Source organism: Marmota marmota, unplaced genomic scaffold (genome assembly GCF_001458135.2).
Source record: "Marmota marmota marmota unplaced genomic scaffold, marMar, whole genome shotgun sequence".
Classification (NCBI taxonomy): Eukaryota; Metazoa; Chordata; class Mammalia; order Rodentia; family Sciuridae; genus Marmota; species Marmota marmota.
The window spans coordinates 26,849,628-26,869,221 of NW_025999932.1; the positions used below are offsets into that span (position 1 = coordinate 26,849,628).

General features: G+C 38.8%; 1 protein-coding gene across 1 annotated transcript in view; it reads left to right on the top strand.

The window, feature by feature from the left end:
* Positions 1-214: 214 nt before the first annotated feature.
* Rxfp2 (relaxin family peptide receptor 2) overlaps positions 215-19,594 on the top strand; it is a 67,020-nt gene continuing 47,640 nt past the window's right edge. The window contains exons 1-2 of the mRNA XM_015484005.2: positions 215-357; positions 19,401-19,547. Of these exons, the coding sequence (XP_015339491.1) occupies positions 315-357; positions 19,401-19,547 (190 nt within the window). The 5' untranslated portion in view covers positions 215-314. The remainder of the gene's footprint in view (positions 358-19,400; positions 19,548-19,594) is intronic.

Consider the following 19,594-nt stretch of genomic DNA (forward strand, 5'->3'; position numbering starts at 1 on the left):
AAAGTCATTTTCTATCTCATTTTATATACCATAATGAATTAAATGACCAGAAACCCAACTGTAGATTTAAATTAAAAGGAAACCGAAAAGAAAGAACCCCAAAAAAAGGGAGGCTGCATAGTGACAAGAGTCCATCTCCCCTCGTGCCAGTGAAGTTTTAGCTGTGAGCATGCTCAGACACATGGGAGGCTCTGGAGTTACTATATCAGAACTCCTTCTGAGGTGTAAGGAGGATACGTCTAATAACTCAATCGCTGTAAGCCTATTGTTATTTTTCTGATATTAAACATCTCTCCAGGCTCAGATTGATTGCAATGTTCCTTCTACTTCCTTTCATCGTTCTGATAGATGTCAAAGGTAAGGCTGCTGCTTTCTCACTTTAAGTAAGAGTAATTCCCAAAGAATATAAAAAATTCTATTTAGTTCTATGTATGGTATTCACAATAGACTCATGGCAGTCTTTGAAAAATAGACAACACTTTTGCGTTTCATTATCGTTATCCCTAACTGCTGGTAGCCCCATACAGCCTAGCAATTTCTGGATTCAACAAATTTTTCATAGAAACTTGCCTTTATGTGTTATTAAAGCCATAGATGAAATAACTTTTAAAAACAATGCTTACTATATCAATTATAACAGGGAAACTACTTTTAGTATTTGTTTTTGTAAAGTAGGATAAATTAATAAACTAAAAATTTATTTGTAAAAATTGAACCTGTTGTAATATGTCTGTAAACAAAAAAAAATGTAATTGTTAGTAACTGTTTTATTATTAATACAAATTAGGAACTGTAAAGTCATACAAATCTAAAACACAGTATCTCTCCCTAAAAATTAACCTTTATAAAACAAAGTTATCCAAAAAAATCTACAAAAATGACTTAAGATTGTGAAGTGTCTTCACAGAAGTAACTGATTTTGATGTTATTCTGATTTTTTGTACAATAAAGCCAAATGACAGAAAACAAATCTACAAAAGTGCATCTATTTATATAATTCTTTATTTTTAATTTGAGGCAATTTTAATTTAGTCAAACTGCTCATTTTTAAATCAGTGACATATTTTGGAAAGGTGACAAAAAAAATTAAACTTAAATCTTTACCTGGCTTTAAAGAAAGAAACTTGTTTTGTTGTGAGCTCATATACTTAAAATCTACTCATCACATCATGGTATACTGGGCTTATCATTAACATAATTTAAAAAATGCACTTATTTCAATTCATAATGTTTCCTCAAGACTTTTGATAAGCCTCAGAGAATAAACATTAGAATTTAAAATTATTTTTGTTTTCTGAGAAATCCTTTTCTGGTTTTTAAAATACTTAATGTTATTAGACGTATTCCAAATAGACATTTAAATCATAAAATAAAGTGACATATTTATGAGCATAAAGGCAAGATATACAAGCATAAAATGGAATATTTAAGAATATATAATAAAAGATTATAAAATACTTAAATTTTATTTTGAATTTGAAGTGTTACTAAATTATCCTTTCAAATTATTTCAAAATATTATCTCCAAGCACAATTTTTATTCTGTTTCAATCTCTCTTACATGAAAACCTAGGGAGAAACAATCTATGAACTCATCTTGCCTGAAATACAGTTGTAGAAAGCAGTCTATTTCTTTGATTTAAGATCTTACCTCAGAAGTTCATGTCCTGTCCATATTTGTAATATTCAATTTTACAGCATTTTTAAGAATGAAGAGTTAAAAGTTGGTTTCTGGATTTAAGATCTATCATAGAGATCACCAGTGCCCTTAAAAATGCCCTTAGTGTACAGAACTGTAACTGCAGTTAACCAATTTCACTCTACTCTGCTTTTGCTCATGATAATATATCTATCTGATTTTGCTTAAACCCTATAAGGCAAAAAAAAAAAAAAACTATCTCTAAAGTAGTGGTTTCTGATTTGCTATAATGTAATGGCATTCTTTAAATAAAAAAAAAAAAGTTCTAAGCAAATCATTTTGTTTTATTTCTAAGTAAATGAAATTTCTAATGCCAAATACCAGGTCCACAGTACCAACTAATAAAGGTTTATTGGTTAATTCTATTTCTTTAGAAATTTTTATTTTCTAATTTTATATCATCTTTGATTACTAATTTAGACTTTTATATTAATAATAATTCATTTCCAAAATAATTATTGATCCATGCTGTGACATCTTTTCTCTGCTTGTGGAAATAAGTATTTACTACATAATTAAACTGTTTTCTTTTTCACAATGTAATCGTAGATGGCTATAGTGGTAAGGTTCTTGATAATAATCAAAGAAGGGTCATTAAAATTTATATCAGAGTGAAGATTGCTTTAAATTTTAAATAAACATGTGTGCTAGACTCTTAAAGCAGTCTAAACAAAATGAAAAATTAGAAATATGATGATTGTCTTCTATTTTCAGGCCATGATCACCCTGGAGTGAGTGTCTAGAAATGAATAAAACTGAGTATCTACTCACAGTAACTGATAACTAGAGATAATATTCTTATATGTGTTTTATCATTAATTTATTCATTGTGCATTCTTAAGCCACCTTTTTTAAATGTTGTTGATGAACTAATTAGGGACAATATTACAAACCAAAATCAAGTGCTTGTATAGGAAATTAAAGTATCAAGTATTAAGGATGCTACTGGATAACTTATTCAAATAATTTACTAACCTTCAAAAAATGCCTTCATGCAAAGCAGAGCCTGATTAGAATCCTGCAGTGGGCAGTGTTCGACTGCCCCCTAGCGGCCAAGTTCAAGGTATGCCTTGGACGGTCCTTTCCAAGCGATGTCAGTTATCTTGGTCGCTAAGACTTAAGAAAAGGCTTTCCAACTGCATTTCCATTTCACACAATTACATCCATGCTGCGGAGAGTGTAAAAATCAATTCTGCTTCAGGCCAATCATCCTAAAGGGCTAAAGCTGTACTGCTAATAAGAAAGAAACTCACCTGCTTAACGCGAATGGAGCCCTCTGTAAGAGAGAAAGTTGGGAAACCCAGAAACCAAGGCTTCCTACCTGTGAAAACTCAATGCACTAGCTGAATACATATCCCAGTAGATGTTTACTCACTTGCTGGTTGTACTGTGAGTGAATAAGACCAGGTGTAATAAAAGTTTTAAGGCCTCTCATTGAAGTGGCAAAATTGTCTACCACTCAAAGGTTAGAGACAAAATTGAAGGTGTTCCTTTTCAATAAGTCAGTTTGAAAAGTTACACATTTTATTCCTGGAAAATAGTGTCCTAAACAGAATTCAATTAAGAAGGAATGCTTTTACATAACTATGAAACTATTAAGGCACTTTTTAAAGGAATTTATACCTATTTAAGAAGCCCAAATGTCCTGGTTTACTTATCTGGTAAATACATGATTTATTCATGAAGAATGAACATGCTTATCTTAGATGAGAAATAATGGTGCTTTTAGAGGTACAGTTACCTGGGGGAAAAAAACAAATCTCTCTTGCATGTTTTATTCACGTTACATCAGTTTCTCACCCCTATACTTCCAAGGATGAGAAGGGACCCTTCCAGGATTTAGTATGTATTTTAAAAACTAAAGCTTGCTATGATGGTCAGCACTGTTAAATGCCTCTGAAAAGCACCCTAAAACCAAAATAAAATAACTGACTTAGTGCTTGTGTGTTAAGCTTTAATATTAGAAAGGAATTGTAACTGAAAAGTTAACTTTATTGTGAAATCAAGGGCCATTAAAAGATCTTCAACATGATTGAGAAAATTCTGGCCCTGGGACTGGGGTTATAGCTCAGTGGTAGAGTGGTTGCCTAGTATGTGTAAGGCACTGGATTTGATTCTCAGCACCACATAAAAATAAATAAAATACAATATAAAAAAATATATAATGTTAAAAATAAATTCTGGCCTTCCGTTCTTACCCTGCCCCTCCTTTCCCAGTTCTTCTGACTTAGCCCTTTACTTCTGTTCTTCTCCATACCCTTTTCCCCTTCTCTCCCACTCCCTCCTTTCTCTTGCTTTTTTTCTTTATTTTTTAATTGATGCCCAGAAAATAGGCCTATTTTGGGGGTGTTTTGATATATGTATACATTATGTAATGTTCAAATCAGGGTAAACATATCTCGCTCCTCAAATATTTGTCATTCATAGTGAAAACATTCAAAATCCTTTTTTCTAGTCTATTCCTTTACATGTTTATTAGCATGCATTAATGGTACATCTTAAAGGGATACAGTATGATAGCTCAACCCATGCATACAGCAGGCACTGATCCACCCTGGGTAGTTAGCATTTCCCTCTCCTTATCATTTCTTTGTTTATAGCCTTCAAATTTCTCCTTCTTGCACAGAAAGACAAATGCTTAATATTCTCACAGTGAAAGCAAAAAAACAAAAAGTCTATCCAAATGTAAAGTAGTGATTACCAGAGGCTGGGAAGGGTGAAGAGAAGGATGGGCGAAGGAGGGATCATGGAAAGTTGGTTAATAGGGACCAAAACACAGAAGGAATAAATTCTGGTGTTCCTCAGCTCACAGGGATGACTAGAGGCCACAAAAACCTCTTTGGTATTTTATGAAGCTGTCACTTTTTTCCATATGTTCATTTCTTGTGTTTTTCTCCTCTTCTCTCTGTTGTGTGCATTTGTCTTGGACATGCTCCGGGCCTCTCTTCCCACATCTCATCCACTCACTCTCATCTCTCTTCCTGGTTTCCTCCATACTGAAATCTTCCTCTCTTTTCTTGTCTGTTCCAACCCTCTTGCTCTAATCTCTGACTCTGCCCTTGACCTTGCTACATCCCATCCTCTCTAATTCCCACATCTGCTCCATCCTGGCTACTCACATCTGCCTTGCATTTCCACCTTGGCTACATCCAGTCCCTCAACCTGCCCCTTTATTCCAGTATGCCTCACTTCTAATCACTTCCTGCTGTGAGCTTCCTCCCCAGTGACTTCCTGTCTCCTCCCCTTATTTTCTTTCTGTTCTTTGTCTCTATCCCATCATCTCCTGACTTCCTTTCTGTTCTTTGTCTCTATGTCATCATCTCCTGGCCTGATCAGTGGTCACCAACCAGAACTAAATGAGTACTGTATCTCAGTACTCAAAACTGACATGCTCTTTTTAGGTCCTAGTGATTTGTCTATAATTAGGAAATCCAAAAACCTGTGATAACTGAAAGTTTGATCGCCTTTGCCTAAAAATATTTGGTCAGAATGTCTTTATGCATGATAACAAAATTTCATGTTTGTGCAGATAGCAAGTTGTGAATGTATTTGATGATGGAATTTTGCCCCAGATCTAGTAGGAAATATTATATAATTTATAGCACATGCATCAAATCATCTTTCTAAAATTAAAAATATACATAAATATTACATCAGATTTCTCCAAAAGGTTTCTACTAAGGTGATACAGATCTGTACCAGCTGTCACCCTATTCTGGTCCACAATATCCTCTGCTACATTATTTTCACCGGGGATAGAATGACTATTTTCTTTACCCAGAGAAGTTCAGTGTTAATAGAATCTGTTTTGATGAGGAAAAATAAGGCTTTAACTCATTCTCTTGTTCTCTGATTACAGTTTATTTTTATTTATTCTCTTAGGTGGTGGTTGTTGTTGTTTAATTTTAACAACTACATTTTCAATCTACTAGTTCCAACTGTGTTTAAAGCTGTATGTTCTGGTTTTATAAACTTTGATTTTATCTCATGGTGTTCTTTCTTCCATTCATTCTTTGAGAATATTAAGCATACATACTTTAAACTACTTTTTAAAGCTCTGTTCCAAGTATGAATTCTCCCTTTTGGGCATCCTGGACATGTGCATGAAGTTGGAGAGATTTTTCTCCTGCCCTTGTCTGTCTCAGTGTTCTCATTAGAGCCTCCACAGTACTCAGATCTGAAACATAGCTTATGTTAGTATATCAGACATTTTACTTGTGGAGGACCCCCTTCCAATCCTATGTCCCATTTCCAGAGTACCACACTGCTTTCCTGCTGACCCTAGGCAAGAGGCTTTATTTAACCACAACCTTGGCGGGGGTGGGGGGAGGTCAGGCAGAACTGTTCCCTCCCGTTCCTCTGTCAGAGGCTCAGTCACTGCAGGTGGCAGTCAGAGCCCGGCAGATCATGGCTTTAGGTCCCCATAAAACAGTAGCTTTTTCTCTATTCATATTTGATAGAGATTTTTCTCTCCTATGACCCAAAGGCTTGAATGAAAAAACTAATAGCAATCTTTTCTGTGTCTTTGGAAAAGAGTATGACATGGAAGCAGAGTCAAGATTTGCTCACAGTGGATGACCTTGATCCAGAAGACAGAAGAGAAGATGGTTTTGATTCCCCAGGTTGCACTTTATCAGGGACAGGATGGGAGAGGGCACACAGGGAGATTTGGAGTTATGAAGTGAAAGGTTGTATGTGTTAAGTGGTGAGGACAGGTGAGGCAGCAGAGTGACTGGATTGCTTCATTAGACCCATGTCAAGTCATGACCTTAACTAGCATTTGGCCTTCAGCATACCCAATAATCTCTCAGCTTCGTCCACAATATTAAATAATCATATCAATAATTGTGATGTTAAAGATAGATTATAGGACTCTAATCCCTGAATGTTCAATAGATCAGGGAAGGGACCTAGGACTCTACATATTTAAGAAGCCCTCCACATGGTTCTGACAACCTGATCCCATGGATCACACTTCTGGAAATACCGGCATGGTGGTTTGCACATCAAAATAGAAGTAGGTTTTTTTCTATTAAGAAATGCTACCTCTTTCTGTGACAGCTATTTTACTCTTCATGTGTACTGTGATTGCTAATTGAATCCACCTGAATTTTTTAACACATTAATTTTACTTGAATGATTTTTTTTAATCGGAAGTTTATAAGGACAAATCAAGTATTTGGAAAGGAATAGGTGACCCTATGTTGTCTAATAATCAATATAGAGCTTCTTGATAGCATAATATCCATTATTTATACATAATACATGAAAACCTTAATATCCAAGTTTACCTACAGATCAGTCTCGATGTTGTTAATCATTCCATCCTTTAGAAGAAATTCATTGATTCATATCAGATGTCTTGAGAAAAGGGGTTTTGCATTTGTGGCTAGATCTTCTTTCTCATTCATCACCTGGCTTTCATTATCCACTTTTTTGTTTGATTATGGTCCAGCCAGAGGACATTAGATTGGTCATTGCCTGTTTATCTGTCTCTGCCTCCCTCTCCATTTTTCTCTCTTATTCACATCTTGCCTGAGACATTCTGTCTCAACCACATGGGGTAAAAATAGTATCTCTATTGCTGTAGATATTTCTACTCCCATTCCCCTATTATGTAAATCCATGAAATATAAGAAATTTAGAAGATGTATAGTTGCTCCTCTCCCATCCTGTCTTGGAGGATCTCTGCAAAAAGATTTCCTTAAAAGCTTCAACTGCTGTCTGAGAGTGAGATGAGAGAGTCTTTATGTAAACGTCCTTATAGGCAGGAAAAGGATAATAATCTATGCTGAGTGTTACTGAAAACCCCTGTTCCCTTATTTGAAGCCATTTCCTTTATGGCTGTTTCCTGTTTCCCACTTTAAAAAATGCTGCTCTTACTGTAATAACGAAAGCTAAAAATCATCTACTGAGAAAAGTAAGTCATCCTCCCTAATAGCACAGGGCTTCACAAATGCTAGGTTATTTTTGCCTATTTGTCTGCGTGAATTGTAAGTTTTGTGAAAAGAGAAGTGTGAAGAAATTACCTGTGCTGTGACCATCTGATTCCCAGACCAATGTGGGCCACCCTAGCCCAACCAATACAGAACCCACTGGAAAAGTGGAGAGGCTGAGATGGCCTCAAGCAAAAATGTCTGCATTTGAAAAATGATGCATTGGTATATGATAAATGAAAAGCAGAATGTGAGCATAGAGCTTCTGTGGGCACTGAACCCACATGGATATTTTATCCAACACGTATACACCCCAGTTTGGCCTTAGCAATGTTGTTTACTTATAAGTCACATATATCCTAAATCATATCATTCCCACACCACATACGGGGATTTAGGTATATGTGGCTCCCTTATGGAAACAATATTGCTATTCCTGGAAATGTCGAGTTAGACAACAGTTTTTGAGGCATAGTCTAGAAACTGGGAACTTTTCTACCCATTAAGAGAATAATGAATTAACGGATGATAACAGTGAACTATGAGAAAAAAGAAAAAAAATAGAATGCATTGCCATAAATACTACAATAGAATCATTTGTGAGATGGTTGGGGAAGGAGAAAGATCATACTCTGAAGTGGTCTAGGAATGACTTCTGAGATGAATATCAAAGGAAGAGGAAGTGTAGAAGGAGGAAAATTGCATTTCAGACATAGAGTCGAGCTATGCTCAAATCTCATTATCATATTACTATAAAAGTCCTGACTGCCAGGAACGTTTTCCTGATGGAATACAAGATCAGCTGTAGAAAGTTGAAGGAGAACTGACCACAGGCTATGCCTGATCTGAAATCTTTTTGGATGCTTTTGTTCGCTCACTTTCAAGACTATATTTATATGTCATTAAAGTATATGTCAAATTTTCTATCCATTTTGTCTTTCAAAGTCATTTGGAGTGCTACCAATTTAGGGCTATGGTGACTAATGCTTCTGAGAATGTTCTCCTAGGAGTCTCTGGGTACACATGTGCACGCAGTCTATGGGCACATACCTAGAAAGAGAATTGCTGACTCATAGGGTTTGCAAGGGTCCCAGTTCAGTAAACAATGACACACTATTTTCCAAAGCAGCTCTTCCCATTGATTGGCACTCCAAAACGTGCATAGCTTCATCTCTGCTCACTCAACTCTCTATCATTATCTTGTTTTTAATTATACCAATACTAGTAATCTGAATGACTTCAATTTGCATGTGCCTGGTTACAAATTAGATTTAATATCTTCAGATGTTTTTAGTCACTTGGATATCTTCTTTTGTTTAGTGCCCATTCAAGTCTCTTGCCTGTTTTTTTTTTTTTTTTATTTACCATTCATCATTTTCTCATTGCTTTGTAGGACATCTGTATATATTCTAAATACCAGCTTTTGCAAATTGCCGCAGTCTGGCTGGGCACAATCAGGAGCCACTTGTCAAAAGAAACTAACTTTATTTTTAGAACCACACACGCCAAACAAAACAGCCTCTCAGGAAAAATCCTCAGAGCCTCAACTGCCACCACCGGCTTTCCCCAAGCCTCTCTCTCCCACCCCAGCCTCTCTCCACCTCCCACAATCCTCCTGCTCTTGAGGCCGATTGGCTGGGTCACGTGGGCGGAGCCAAAAAAAGTCCCCCAATGAGCAGCTCCGTGGTCTGAAAGGGCAGGGAAACAGTCCAATGAGCATCACCGCAGAGGAGCCAATCAGCTAGATGTTGCTGGGGCCGCTGTGAGCCAATCATCAGCCGGCAGCTGGAAGTTTGCTGGCAGCTGGAAGTTTGCTGGGGCCCCTTTGGCTGTGGCTCTCAACAGCAAATATCTTCTATTGTGCAACTTGCAGTCTCTTAATGGTAACTTTCTTTTTCGTTTTTAACAAAAGTTGTTCATTTTCACATACGCTGAGCATTTCTCCTTCAGGATTAGTGTTTTTGTCTAATTTTTCTCCTTTGTATGATCCTTAAGATCTTCACTCCTCTATCATAGAGATTTTTCTCCTCTCATATCTTCCAGAAACTCTCTTGTTTTACCTTGCATATTTCACTTATAATCTACCTACAATTATTCCCCTCCCTCTGTTCTGCAGCACCACTGGTCTTAAGTCAAATGTCATGTGTGTATCTTTTCCAGAACTTTCTATTCTGTTCCATTGGTCAATTTTTCAATCTTGGCACCAGTGTCACACTGCCTGAATTACAGTACCATTATGATATCTTGATACACAGATGACAACTTCTCTCCCCTTGTTCTCCCTCTTCAACAGTGTCCTGCTCTTCCTGTCCTTTGGAGATACCGTGTACCTTTTAGCATCAACTTATCTATTCCTATATGTGTATATGTCATGCTCTTGGGATTTTTATCAAGCTTGCTTTGAATATACAGATCAACTTGGAAAACAATTAACATCTTTAAAATATTATCTTCCATTTATTTAGATCCTTACTATCTCTCAATAACATTACATTCATCACATAACCGTCTTAAACATTTTTGTTAGATTTATTCCTAAATATATGAGATTATGGATAGCATAGAAAAAGCCACTTTTTAAAAAAATATTTATTTTTCAGTTGTAGTTGGACACGATGCCTTTATTTCATTTATTTATTTATATGTGGTGCTGAGGATCGAACCCAGGGCCTCACATGTGCTAGACGAGTACTCTACCACCGAGCCACAACTCCAGCCCCATAAAAGCCATATTTTTAATCATTTTATTTTCCAATTCTTTGTTCCTGATACACAATTAATTTTATAGTAAACCTTGCTAAACCCACAATGCCAATAATTTATTATTTTGGATGTTTTATGTCCGTGGTCGTATCATACATGATGCCGTCAAAGTTGTATTTCTTCCTATATTTACACTATCAATTTGCTTTCCTTGCTCAACTACATCAGCTAAGTCCTCCAGTGCAATGTTGACCAAATGCAGAAATAGTGGAGATGACTGTCCTTTTCCCATTCTCAAAGTGAGAACATTTCCTATCAAGTATATTGTATGCTACAGGAGTTCATAGATACCCTTAATTAAGTCAAGTAAATTACCTTCTATTTTCATTTCGCATGGTTATTTTAAAGTCAGGATCCAGTAGTTCTATCCCTGGAGTTCCTCTCACAAGCAAAATCAAAGACAAGTGACAGACTAAGAGAAAATATGTGTGAGTTATAGCAAGAGGGCTGACCTCCCTGGAGAATTCCAGTCACGTTGCCAGATTCTGTTTTCTCACACACGGTTCCAAACACTGTGTTCCAGACCCCTGCTGTCAGGAATGAAAGTTCCACCAGTCTACTAGGAGCATAAGGAAGTTGGTTTTTTACAAAGCCAAATGTACTCCTTTCAAAGGATTGTTTTTCTTCTTCTGCGGATAGGTTCTAATTTTCAACAATAAAGCACAATTCTTCTAATAAATCAATATTAAAATATAAAGTAGCTGAGAGTTTTTTTAAACATCCATATTGACAAACTAAAATATTTGCAGCTTTTTTGCAGGTCTCTTTAAATTCTTTGATTTTATTGGTTGAAGAAATGCAAAAACCTGGAAACCTCCCACCTCGTGCGTATCAGTGAACTTCAGGGTATTGACAAAAAAAAAAAAAAGGCAGGAAGGCAGGGAGCCAGCGAATTAAGGAGAAAGAGAGAGAAAGGAGCCTTCAGGGTAGAAGAGGAAGTAAAAGCAGGGCAGCCGGCAATACCAAGCCAAGGGAAGAAAGCTTTCACCCTAGTGCCTGGGGATTTAGTGACAGAAGGGACAGTGCTGATTTTCTTTTCCTTACATACATGACAATAGAGGAATGCAGTCATAATTATCCATTCACAGCACAATTCTTCGTAATTCTGTATATAAAGTATGTTCACGCCAAATTATGCCATTATACATGAGCTCTCTTATTATTATTTTTTTGCATTACAATTCTTAATACACCTTTATACCACAATTTATCATAGCTCTGTTTGTATATAAGGTAAGTTGACACCAAATTCACATCTTCATACATGTATTTTGTATAATGATGAGGGTCCCTTCCACCATCCTTGCTATTCCCCTTCTCCCTCCCTTTCCTTCCCACCCCTATTCCCTATCTAGAGGTAATCTTCCTCCCATGCTCTCCCTCCCTACCTCATTTTGAGTCACCCCCCTTATATCAGAGAAGATTTTCAGCATTTGTTTTTTGGGGATTGGCTATCTTCACTTAGCATAATCTGCTTTAATGCCATCCATTTCCCTGCAAATGCCATGATCTTATTCTTTTTTAGTGCTGAGTAATATGCTGATTTTGATGAGCATTTCAGTGTAGCAGGAGGGTCAAGACGACAAGCTGCGGATTCAAGAACCAAAGAGTATAAAGACGTGGAAACATTGACTTGTATGATTCTTCTGAGAAATGTAACTATAAATAGGAGAAGAATGTTTCTCAGTCTTCTAGAAGCACATGGGTAAAACCGGATTTGGGTGGGTTGGTTGGTTGGTTGGTTGATTGATTTGCTTTGAAGATGAGACCTGATTTTTAGAGGGGAGGAGTGGAGTTGCTGAGAACGAAACTCAGGTCTTCACACATGCCAGTCAAGCACTGTCCCACCCAGCTACACCCTCAATCCCTGAGACCTGATTGAACGAAAATGTTTAAAAATACAGTGGCGAGCCCAAGATACTGACAATAAAGGGAAGAAAAGAAATGATTCATGGAGAAAGTCTAAAAGTAAGGTTAAGTGAAGTATGGAACATCAATGGAGGGCTTCATCCTTTGTGCATCGTAAAATCATAAAAGCAGCATCCCCAGCCACGGCTGGTGACTATGGTTTCCATACAGCTCAGCACAGACAGGGCTCACAATCAACACCCCATACTTGTGCATGGTATGTCCTGCATGTCCTGTTCTTGAATGCAGGTAAATGTGTAAATTGATGGGACTCGAAATTGAGAGAAACCCCACTAAAAGGAAAAAGAGCCAGAGAAAGTTCTTTGACATAAGGGAGGCCATGGATGGAGACGAATTTACAATACCACCCTCTCCCTCCTCCATGTTCCCCATGGCACGTTTCCACAGGGCTTCACACTGCCTGTCTCTCCACTCTCTCCACTCACACCCTTCCGTGGTTCCCAGTACACTGCAGGTTCTAGGAGGTCATTGTTCTCAGGCAGGCTTCAGGAAGAATAGGTAGCCTCCCAAATCCTGCACAGTAACATGAGCATTTAAATTCACAAAGACAAAATCTTGACCTATATGCATGCATGCACACATACACCTGAGGTTTAGGCAGTTTACTGGTCAGCAAAGAGGTATTTTGGGAGATCTTGTTTCCTTCAATCTCTTACAACCCATCAAGAGTCACAGCTTTCAGGGTGTGACATGCATAAAGGCTCCCAGGCAAAGATGTAAGGCAGAAACCCATCCCTGGTGAGGATAATATTGACAGGTTGAATGTTTTCTTTTTCTATTTTAAAAATATCAAGCCTATACTCTATTCCACAAACGTGGGTAACATTTCCCCAAATCTATCTGTTCAAATATCAGGCAGTCATCTGAAACAAAAGACAGGGTGATAGTTTCTGCAGGGAATCCCTGAGCAGTGTCCCAAGGGACGTTCAGCAGCATGAGGTGGTCAGTTTGTCCCAGAACATGACAGAATACAGAGGCTTAGAGAAATCCAGTTAAGACAGGAATTTTTGAATTGGGAAGGAGGTGGAGTAAATGTGATAATGAACCTGGACTGAAATTCTGCATAGAATGATTGATGTGGCCAAGCAACACTATCAGGGCAGGGAGAGCCAAACAGCTACAGAAAGCATAGGATTTCCAAGTTTAAAGAAAACCAATGGATAGGCCAATTTCTCTCTTTTAATAAAATGGCCTTTTTAGAAAGAAATTCCTATTTTCTTCAAACAATAAATTATCTACCCTGCAAAGGTGGGCTTTTAGTGATACTCGGACTCTTTGCAGAAGTGGGGAGAGAGTGTGTTTGTGAATTCATCAGATGGAGCTAGATTCACCCTTGTTTTGCAGGGGAGCTACCCAGAGTGGTGTTGCTACTCCCCTCAGAGATCCCTGCACCACAGCTCCAGGTAGGAATGAATGGACTTTGTCTCTTTCAGTAATAGAGCTTAGCACACAGTAGGCACTCAGCTAACATGGTCTAGGTGTTAAACATTTATCTGGTGCATTTATCCAAAGTGTTCACGGCAGAGGCTTCCTCTGCAACTCCTCCAGTTCCTCTCCAGCTCCCTTGCTTTCCTCGGTGACAATGTCATCTGAATTGGGTGAAGCACCACTAGCAGTGGTGCATTCTGGGAAATGGCCTCCTTGGCCTGTATCCTCTGTGCTCCTCCCAGAACCACAGCAGCAGCATCTCTGGCATTAGTGTGGGAGAGTGTCAGCCAGAGCTGCAGGGTGAGAGGACACGGGCTTTCCTCAGCTCTGCCTGTGATTACCATCAGCAGAAAACCAGACTAAGCAAAGAGGGACTTGCATATCTCCACTGGTTTATTTATTTATTTATTTTTGGTATTGGGGATTGAACTCTGGGGTGCTTAACCACTGAGCCCTGTTTTGAGATAGGGTCTCGCTAAGTTGGTTAGGGACTCATGAAATTGCAGAGGCTGGTTTTGAACTCGTGGTCCTCCTGCCTCGGCCTGCTGAGTGGCTGGGATTACAGGCATGCACCTGGCTTTTCACTGATTCTTTAAATTGAGCGCTAGAATACCATTCTCATCTGTTGGTTCCAAACAACTCAGGGCAAGTGTTGGTGGACAGCAAAAAATCCCCTTGAACTGCAGTCCCCTGGGCTTCCAAGGGCTATCATGGAGTTGTTTTATAAGCCTTTTGCATGGACATGTCCAAAATATTGACTGGAGAGAGAGGAGGGACTATTACTGAGCAATTTTCTTTCACATGCTCCCATCTCCCCACAGCTGTATGTTTGGCAGGGATCCCATAGAAATGGCTGGGGAAGCTATCAATATTGCTTTGATGTAGGCATCCTCCATTTTTATAATCTCCAAATTTCAATAAAACTGTCTCTTTCTACTTCCACAGATGGCAGAAGGAATAGACAGCAGAATATGCCTCCTACAGATAACAAGCCAGTTTTCTGTTTTGTTTTGTTTTTCAGTATGTGCCAAAATCCAGCAGGGGCTCTTCATTATCATTTAAATTTGATAATGACAGATCAGAATGATCAAGGAAGTGCATTGAACACTAGACAATATTTTTTCATGAGAATAAAAACATAAGCCTGCAACTTTTGGAAGGTTAAATTTTGAAAGGGGCTCTTTCTTCAATTACATTTTTTATTTCCAAATGACCCATTAGTTCACTTATTTTAAAAAAAAAAATATTGAGTGCCACATAATACCGGACACTAGATAGAAAATAGAGATTTAGGATGCAGAGGGCAAAGGATAAGAAGTACATCTGATTCATTTATTTTTTTCCATATACAATTTTTACTTGAAATGCCTTTGGGACAATGCCACTCTGGGGTGGGAAATGGGGAATTATGAGAAACACAATCGGCAGGTCTCTCCATGCATGGCTGTCTCTCGCTTCCCCTCCCTTTGTCCATACTCACTAAATGACACTTAATATTCTGAGGAAAAGGAAATAATCTTGAATCCTCTTATCCGCGAAAGTTGGCTGCTGGTCTTCCTCTGCCTCTAGCTGAGTCTGCATCTGAGGAAAGGCATGTACTTGGGTCCAGCCCTCAAAGGACTCACAAAATCTTCAGAATGAACTCCAGAAGGAAGGACATCCCAGTCTCACAGTGTGGTACCCAGACAGCCTCAGCCTCCCATTTAAAAATTCCCTTCCATCCAATGCTTCATCTTCCCTTCCAAATGTTAAGAAAATACTACGATCAAGAGATTAAAAGGACATTGTTACTGCTTATTGATTATTTACAACCTTCCTTCAACTCTTTCTTTCTTTCTTTCTTTCTTTCTTTTTTTTTTTTTTGGTACCGGGGGTTGAACTCAGGGGTGCTCAACCACTGAGCCACATCCCCAGCCCTTTTCATTTTTTATTTTAAAATAGGATATCACTGGGGCTGGAGTTATGGCTCAGCGATAGAGCGCTCGTCTAACACATGCAAGGCCCTGGGTTCGATCCTCAGCACCACATTAAAAAATAAATAAATAAATAAATAAAACAAAGCTATTGTGTCTAACTACTAAAAAATAAATATTGTGTCTAACTACTAAAAAATAAATATTTAAAAAAAGAGTCTCACTAAGTTGATTAGGGCCTAGATAAGTTGCTGAGGCTGGCCTTGAACTTGCATTCCTCCTTCCCAACCATCACGCCCTGCTCCCTCTTTGAGAGGCTGGGGTTGTGGCTCAGGGGTAGAGTGCTAGCTTAACATACATGAAGCACTGGGTTCAATCCCCAGCACCACATAAAAATAAATAAAATAAAAGTATTGTGTCCATCTACAAAAAAAAATTAAGAAAGAAAGAAAAGGAATTTGAGATGGCTTAAAATAAAAATCATGTCATATGACTTTTGAAATAGAGTAAACATGAAGAAGTAGGAGAAGCTTCTGTTATAGTCTAGGTTTTTTTCTTTCACAGATAGAAGCCACACAAAATCTTAAAACATTAAGGCACAGTAAGCTCTCATGTTGCAGAGCTACTTCTTTTGGTTTCTTTGTTTTTGGTTTTGGTACTGGGGATTGAACTCAAGGGTGCTTTAACACTGAGCTACATCCCCAGTACTTTTTATCTTTTACTTTGACACAGAGTCTTGCTAAGTTATTGAGGCTGCCTTTAAACTTGGGATCCTCCTGCCTCAGCCTCCTGAGTCACTGGAATTACAGGTATTCGTCACCATGCCTGGCTAGAGCTTCCTTCTTAAAATCCTGGTTTTGTACCTTGAGTTGAGATTGCCTGTGTGCCAGGGTTCACTCTGAGCCAGGCATTCCCCGTATTTAATGCTTGTGTACTATAGAGGATGCTGGGCCCACCGGACCTATCCCCCAAAAAAAGACTCACAGTAACCCCTCCTTAAATCTAAGGAAGCAAAGATTTGAAGAAGTGAAATAGCTCACTCGAGATCACATAATGAGTGGCAGGAAGAATCTTAATCCAGCTCTGGTGCTCTGAAGAGTTGATTGAATTTCATTCATGGATCATGAATCAATTTAGTGACTTGTGATCTCTTTTCAAGTGAATAAGATAGAATAATAGCTGGGCATGGTGGCACATGCCTATAATCCCAGGGACTCAGGAGGCTGAGGCAGGAGGATCTCAAGTTGAAAGCCAGCCTCAGCAACTTAGCAAGGCCCCAAGTAACTAATAGAGACTCTGTCTCTAAATAAAATATTTTAAAAAAATGTTGGGGATGTGGCTGAATTCAATCCCTAGTATCAAATAATAATATTATTATTATTATTATTTTCAGAGTTCATCACAGACAGTAAAAGGTTAAGTAATATTTCAAGAAATTCTGTTTTCATTGTGTAAGTATATTGGGGGCGTGTGGAATGTGCAGGAGCATGGGTGTGATGGGTGTATGCAGAGGTGTCTAGAGGTATATGGAGGGAAAGAAACGTGGGTGTGTTTGGGTGTGTACATAGATGTAGATGGATGTGTGAGTGAGGGGTTAGTGTGTGTAAAATTTATTTCTAACTGTGAGTTACTGCCTTAAAAAATTTCAAAGCTACCACACTAAGATATAGCAAATCTCATTTATTCACATTCCAAGTGTAAGAAGACGACTAAGTTTTAGAAATCTGCCTTCTATAGAAATTTTTACAAACAAAAAATTAAGAGATGTTAAGATCTGTGGCTCAGTTGGCCTCCCCCATGTGAACATGTTTACCAGGCCAACCTCCAGAGCCACACAGTGAAGAAACTCTTCCTAAAATAGTCACGACTTGACTGGCCTTGTGCCTGGTTGCTGAGACTAAATCATTCATCTGCAACTGCAGCAAGCACAGAGAAAATATTTTGCTTTTATACAAACAAAAGGTAGGAGGCAGGAGATCATGCTAGGGCCACGCTGCAGGTTAGCCTCCTCTAGCAGGAAGGCCCAGAAGATGCAGCAGCAGATACTTGAGAGACTGAACAATGACATTCAGGTGCCCCCTGAGGACGGCCAGCGGCTCTGTTTTTATGCACTTGCTGAATCTCCAGGGTCATCTGGTCTAAACCACTAAAGCTCAAATAATCCACTCATCCTCTCTAATGATGTCACTGAAGGCTTAACATACATTTGCTATTCAGATAGAGCTTTAGTGCCCAAACCTGCTCCTGCCCTTTACCAAATGCATCATTTGTCAAACCAGGAGGGCCAGCAGCTTTCCCTACATTAGGAGAGTCTGTGGAGTCTGGAAGAAGATGTCTGGCCTCAAGGCAGCATTTGCTAGAGGGCCCAAGCCCCACAAGGGCATTTTCCCCAAGAACCAGAATAGAAGTGCCTTTATGTTACCCAGTTTGTCTTCTCTCATTGTTACGTAGATGTCATCACACCCTTAGGCACAGTCGCCATTGACATGCAATAAAATAATTAGAAAGACCCAGGATACAAAGTAGATGCTCCATGAAAGTCTGTTCTCTATCTTTGGTATGTTAAGAAAGCTTCATTCCCTGAACCAGCCTGAAGAAACTCCTGGTCACCCTGCTGGCCTTCAGTGGCGTGGCTGGGAACGCTTTGCCAACATCTGTCCGGCTCCCTTCAGTGAGTCCTCAGGAACTATGACCATTCCTCTCCACCTTCTCCCTAGATCAACTTCTGTGAAATTTCAACTTGAATACCTTTCTCAGAAAAAAAAAACAAAACACAGACTTCTATGATTTTATAAAGTCCATTTACAAAGAACATGTCTCTTTATTTTCTGGAAAATACTCTCTTACAATTGAAAGAATGTCTCGTACATCTAAATTTCTGAAATGTTTTGTCCATCCTTTCCATAGATACAATACTTGTGTAAGTGTTCATCGCATTTCCTTCTTGTACTCTTTTACTCAACCTAGAATGTGTGCAGTTCTCCTTGTTCTTATGTTCCCTGCATAGAAGATAACTTTTAAGTCGTCTTCATAGAGGGCTTGTGCTTTTTGGAATGAAGTTTCCAGACTTGATTGGTATCCTCTGAGCCCAATGGGTTAAGAGGAGGTAGACCTTCCCTGTGTCACTTTCTAGGTGAATGACAGGCAAAATGTTCAACTTCCCTTATCCTAAAACATGAAGAATAACACCACCCACCCTTAGACTGCAAGAAGGATTAACAAAGTGCTTAGTTAAGTACTGTGCCATGTGCCTGGTGCACAGTAAACTCAATAAGTGTTAGATATAATTTTAATAGGGTGCAGGATTTCTCCCTCATACTCCAACAGTTCTTTTGCATATGTCTACTTTTTAATCACAATTCACCTCAGATCCTTCCATCTATCTGTTCAATCCTACTCACTCACGGTTTTGCCTTTTTGCTTCCAACTGTGGACCACTCCTTGATTTCAAGCAGAAGTCAGACAATACCTTTGGCTCTGGCTAAAATCACTCAGCTGAAATGCGAAAATTCAAAACGAACCTTGTTCCCGTTCTCGGGATAGTGTGTGTTACCTCCGGGTGGGTCATCGTCAGTTAAACTGGTGTCTCTCAGGATGCCACAGCAGCGGCTACCAAGAAGAGCAGACAGAGGCAACTTGAGCTTCTTTTAAAAAGTCAACGGGATAGAAAGGGCTCGGCCGTGGTCACACTTGGTTCTCTTACACGAGATTTCTGTCCCCCCTTTCACATAGACTTCGCACTGACTCAAGGCAGTACAATCCCTCCTTTGTGCCAAAAAGGGTATTTTCCCTGTGGGAATCTGACCAAGTGCTTGCCCCGGGCTTTTCACTGTGACGGTGTGGACGACTGTGGCAACCGCGCAGATGAGGAGAACTGCGGTGAGTAGTCCCATGTCGAGTCCACCCCCCCATCCCCACCACCCCCA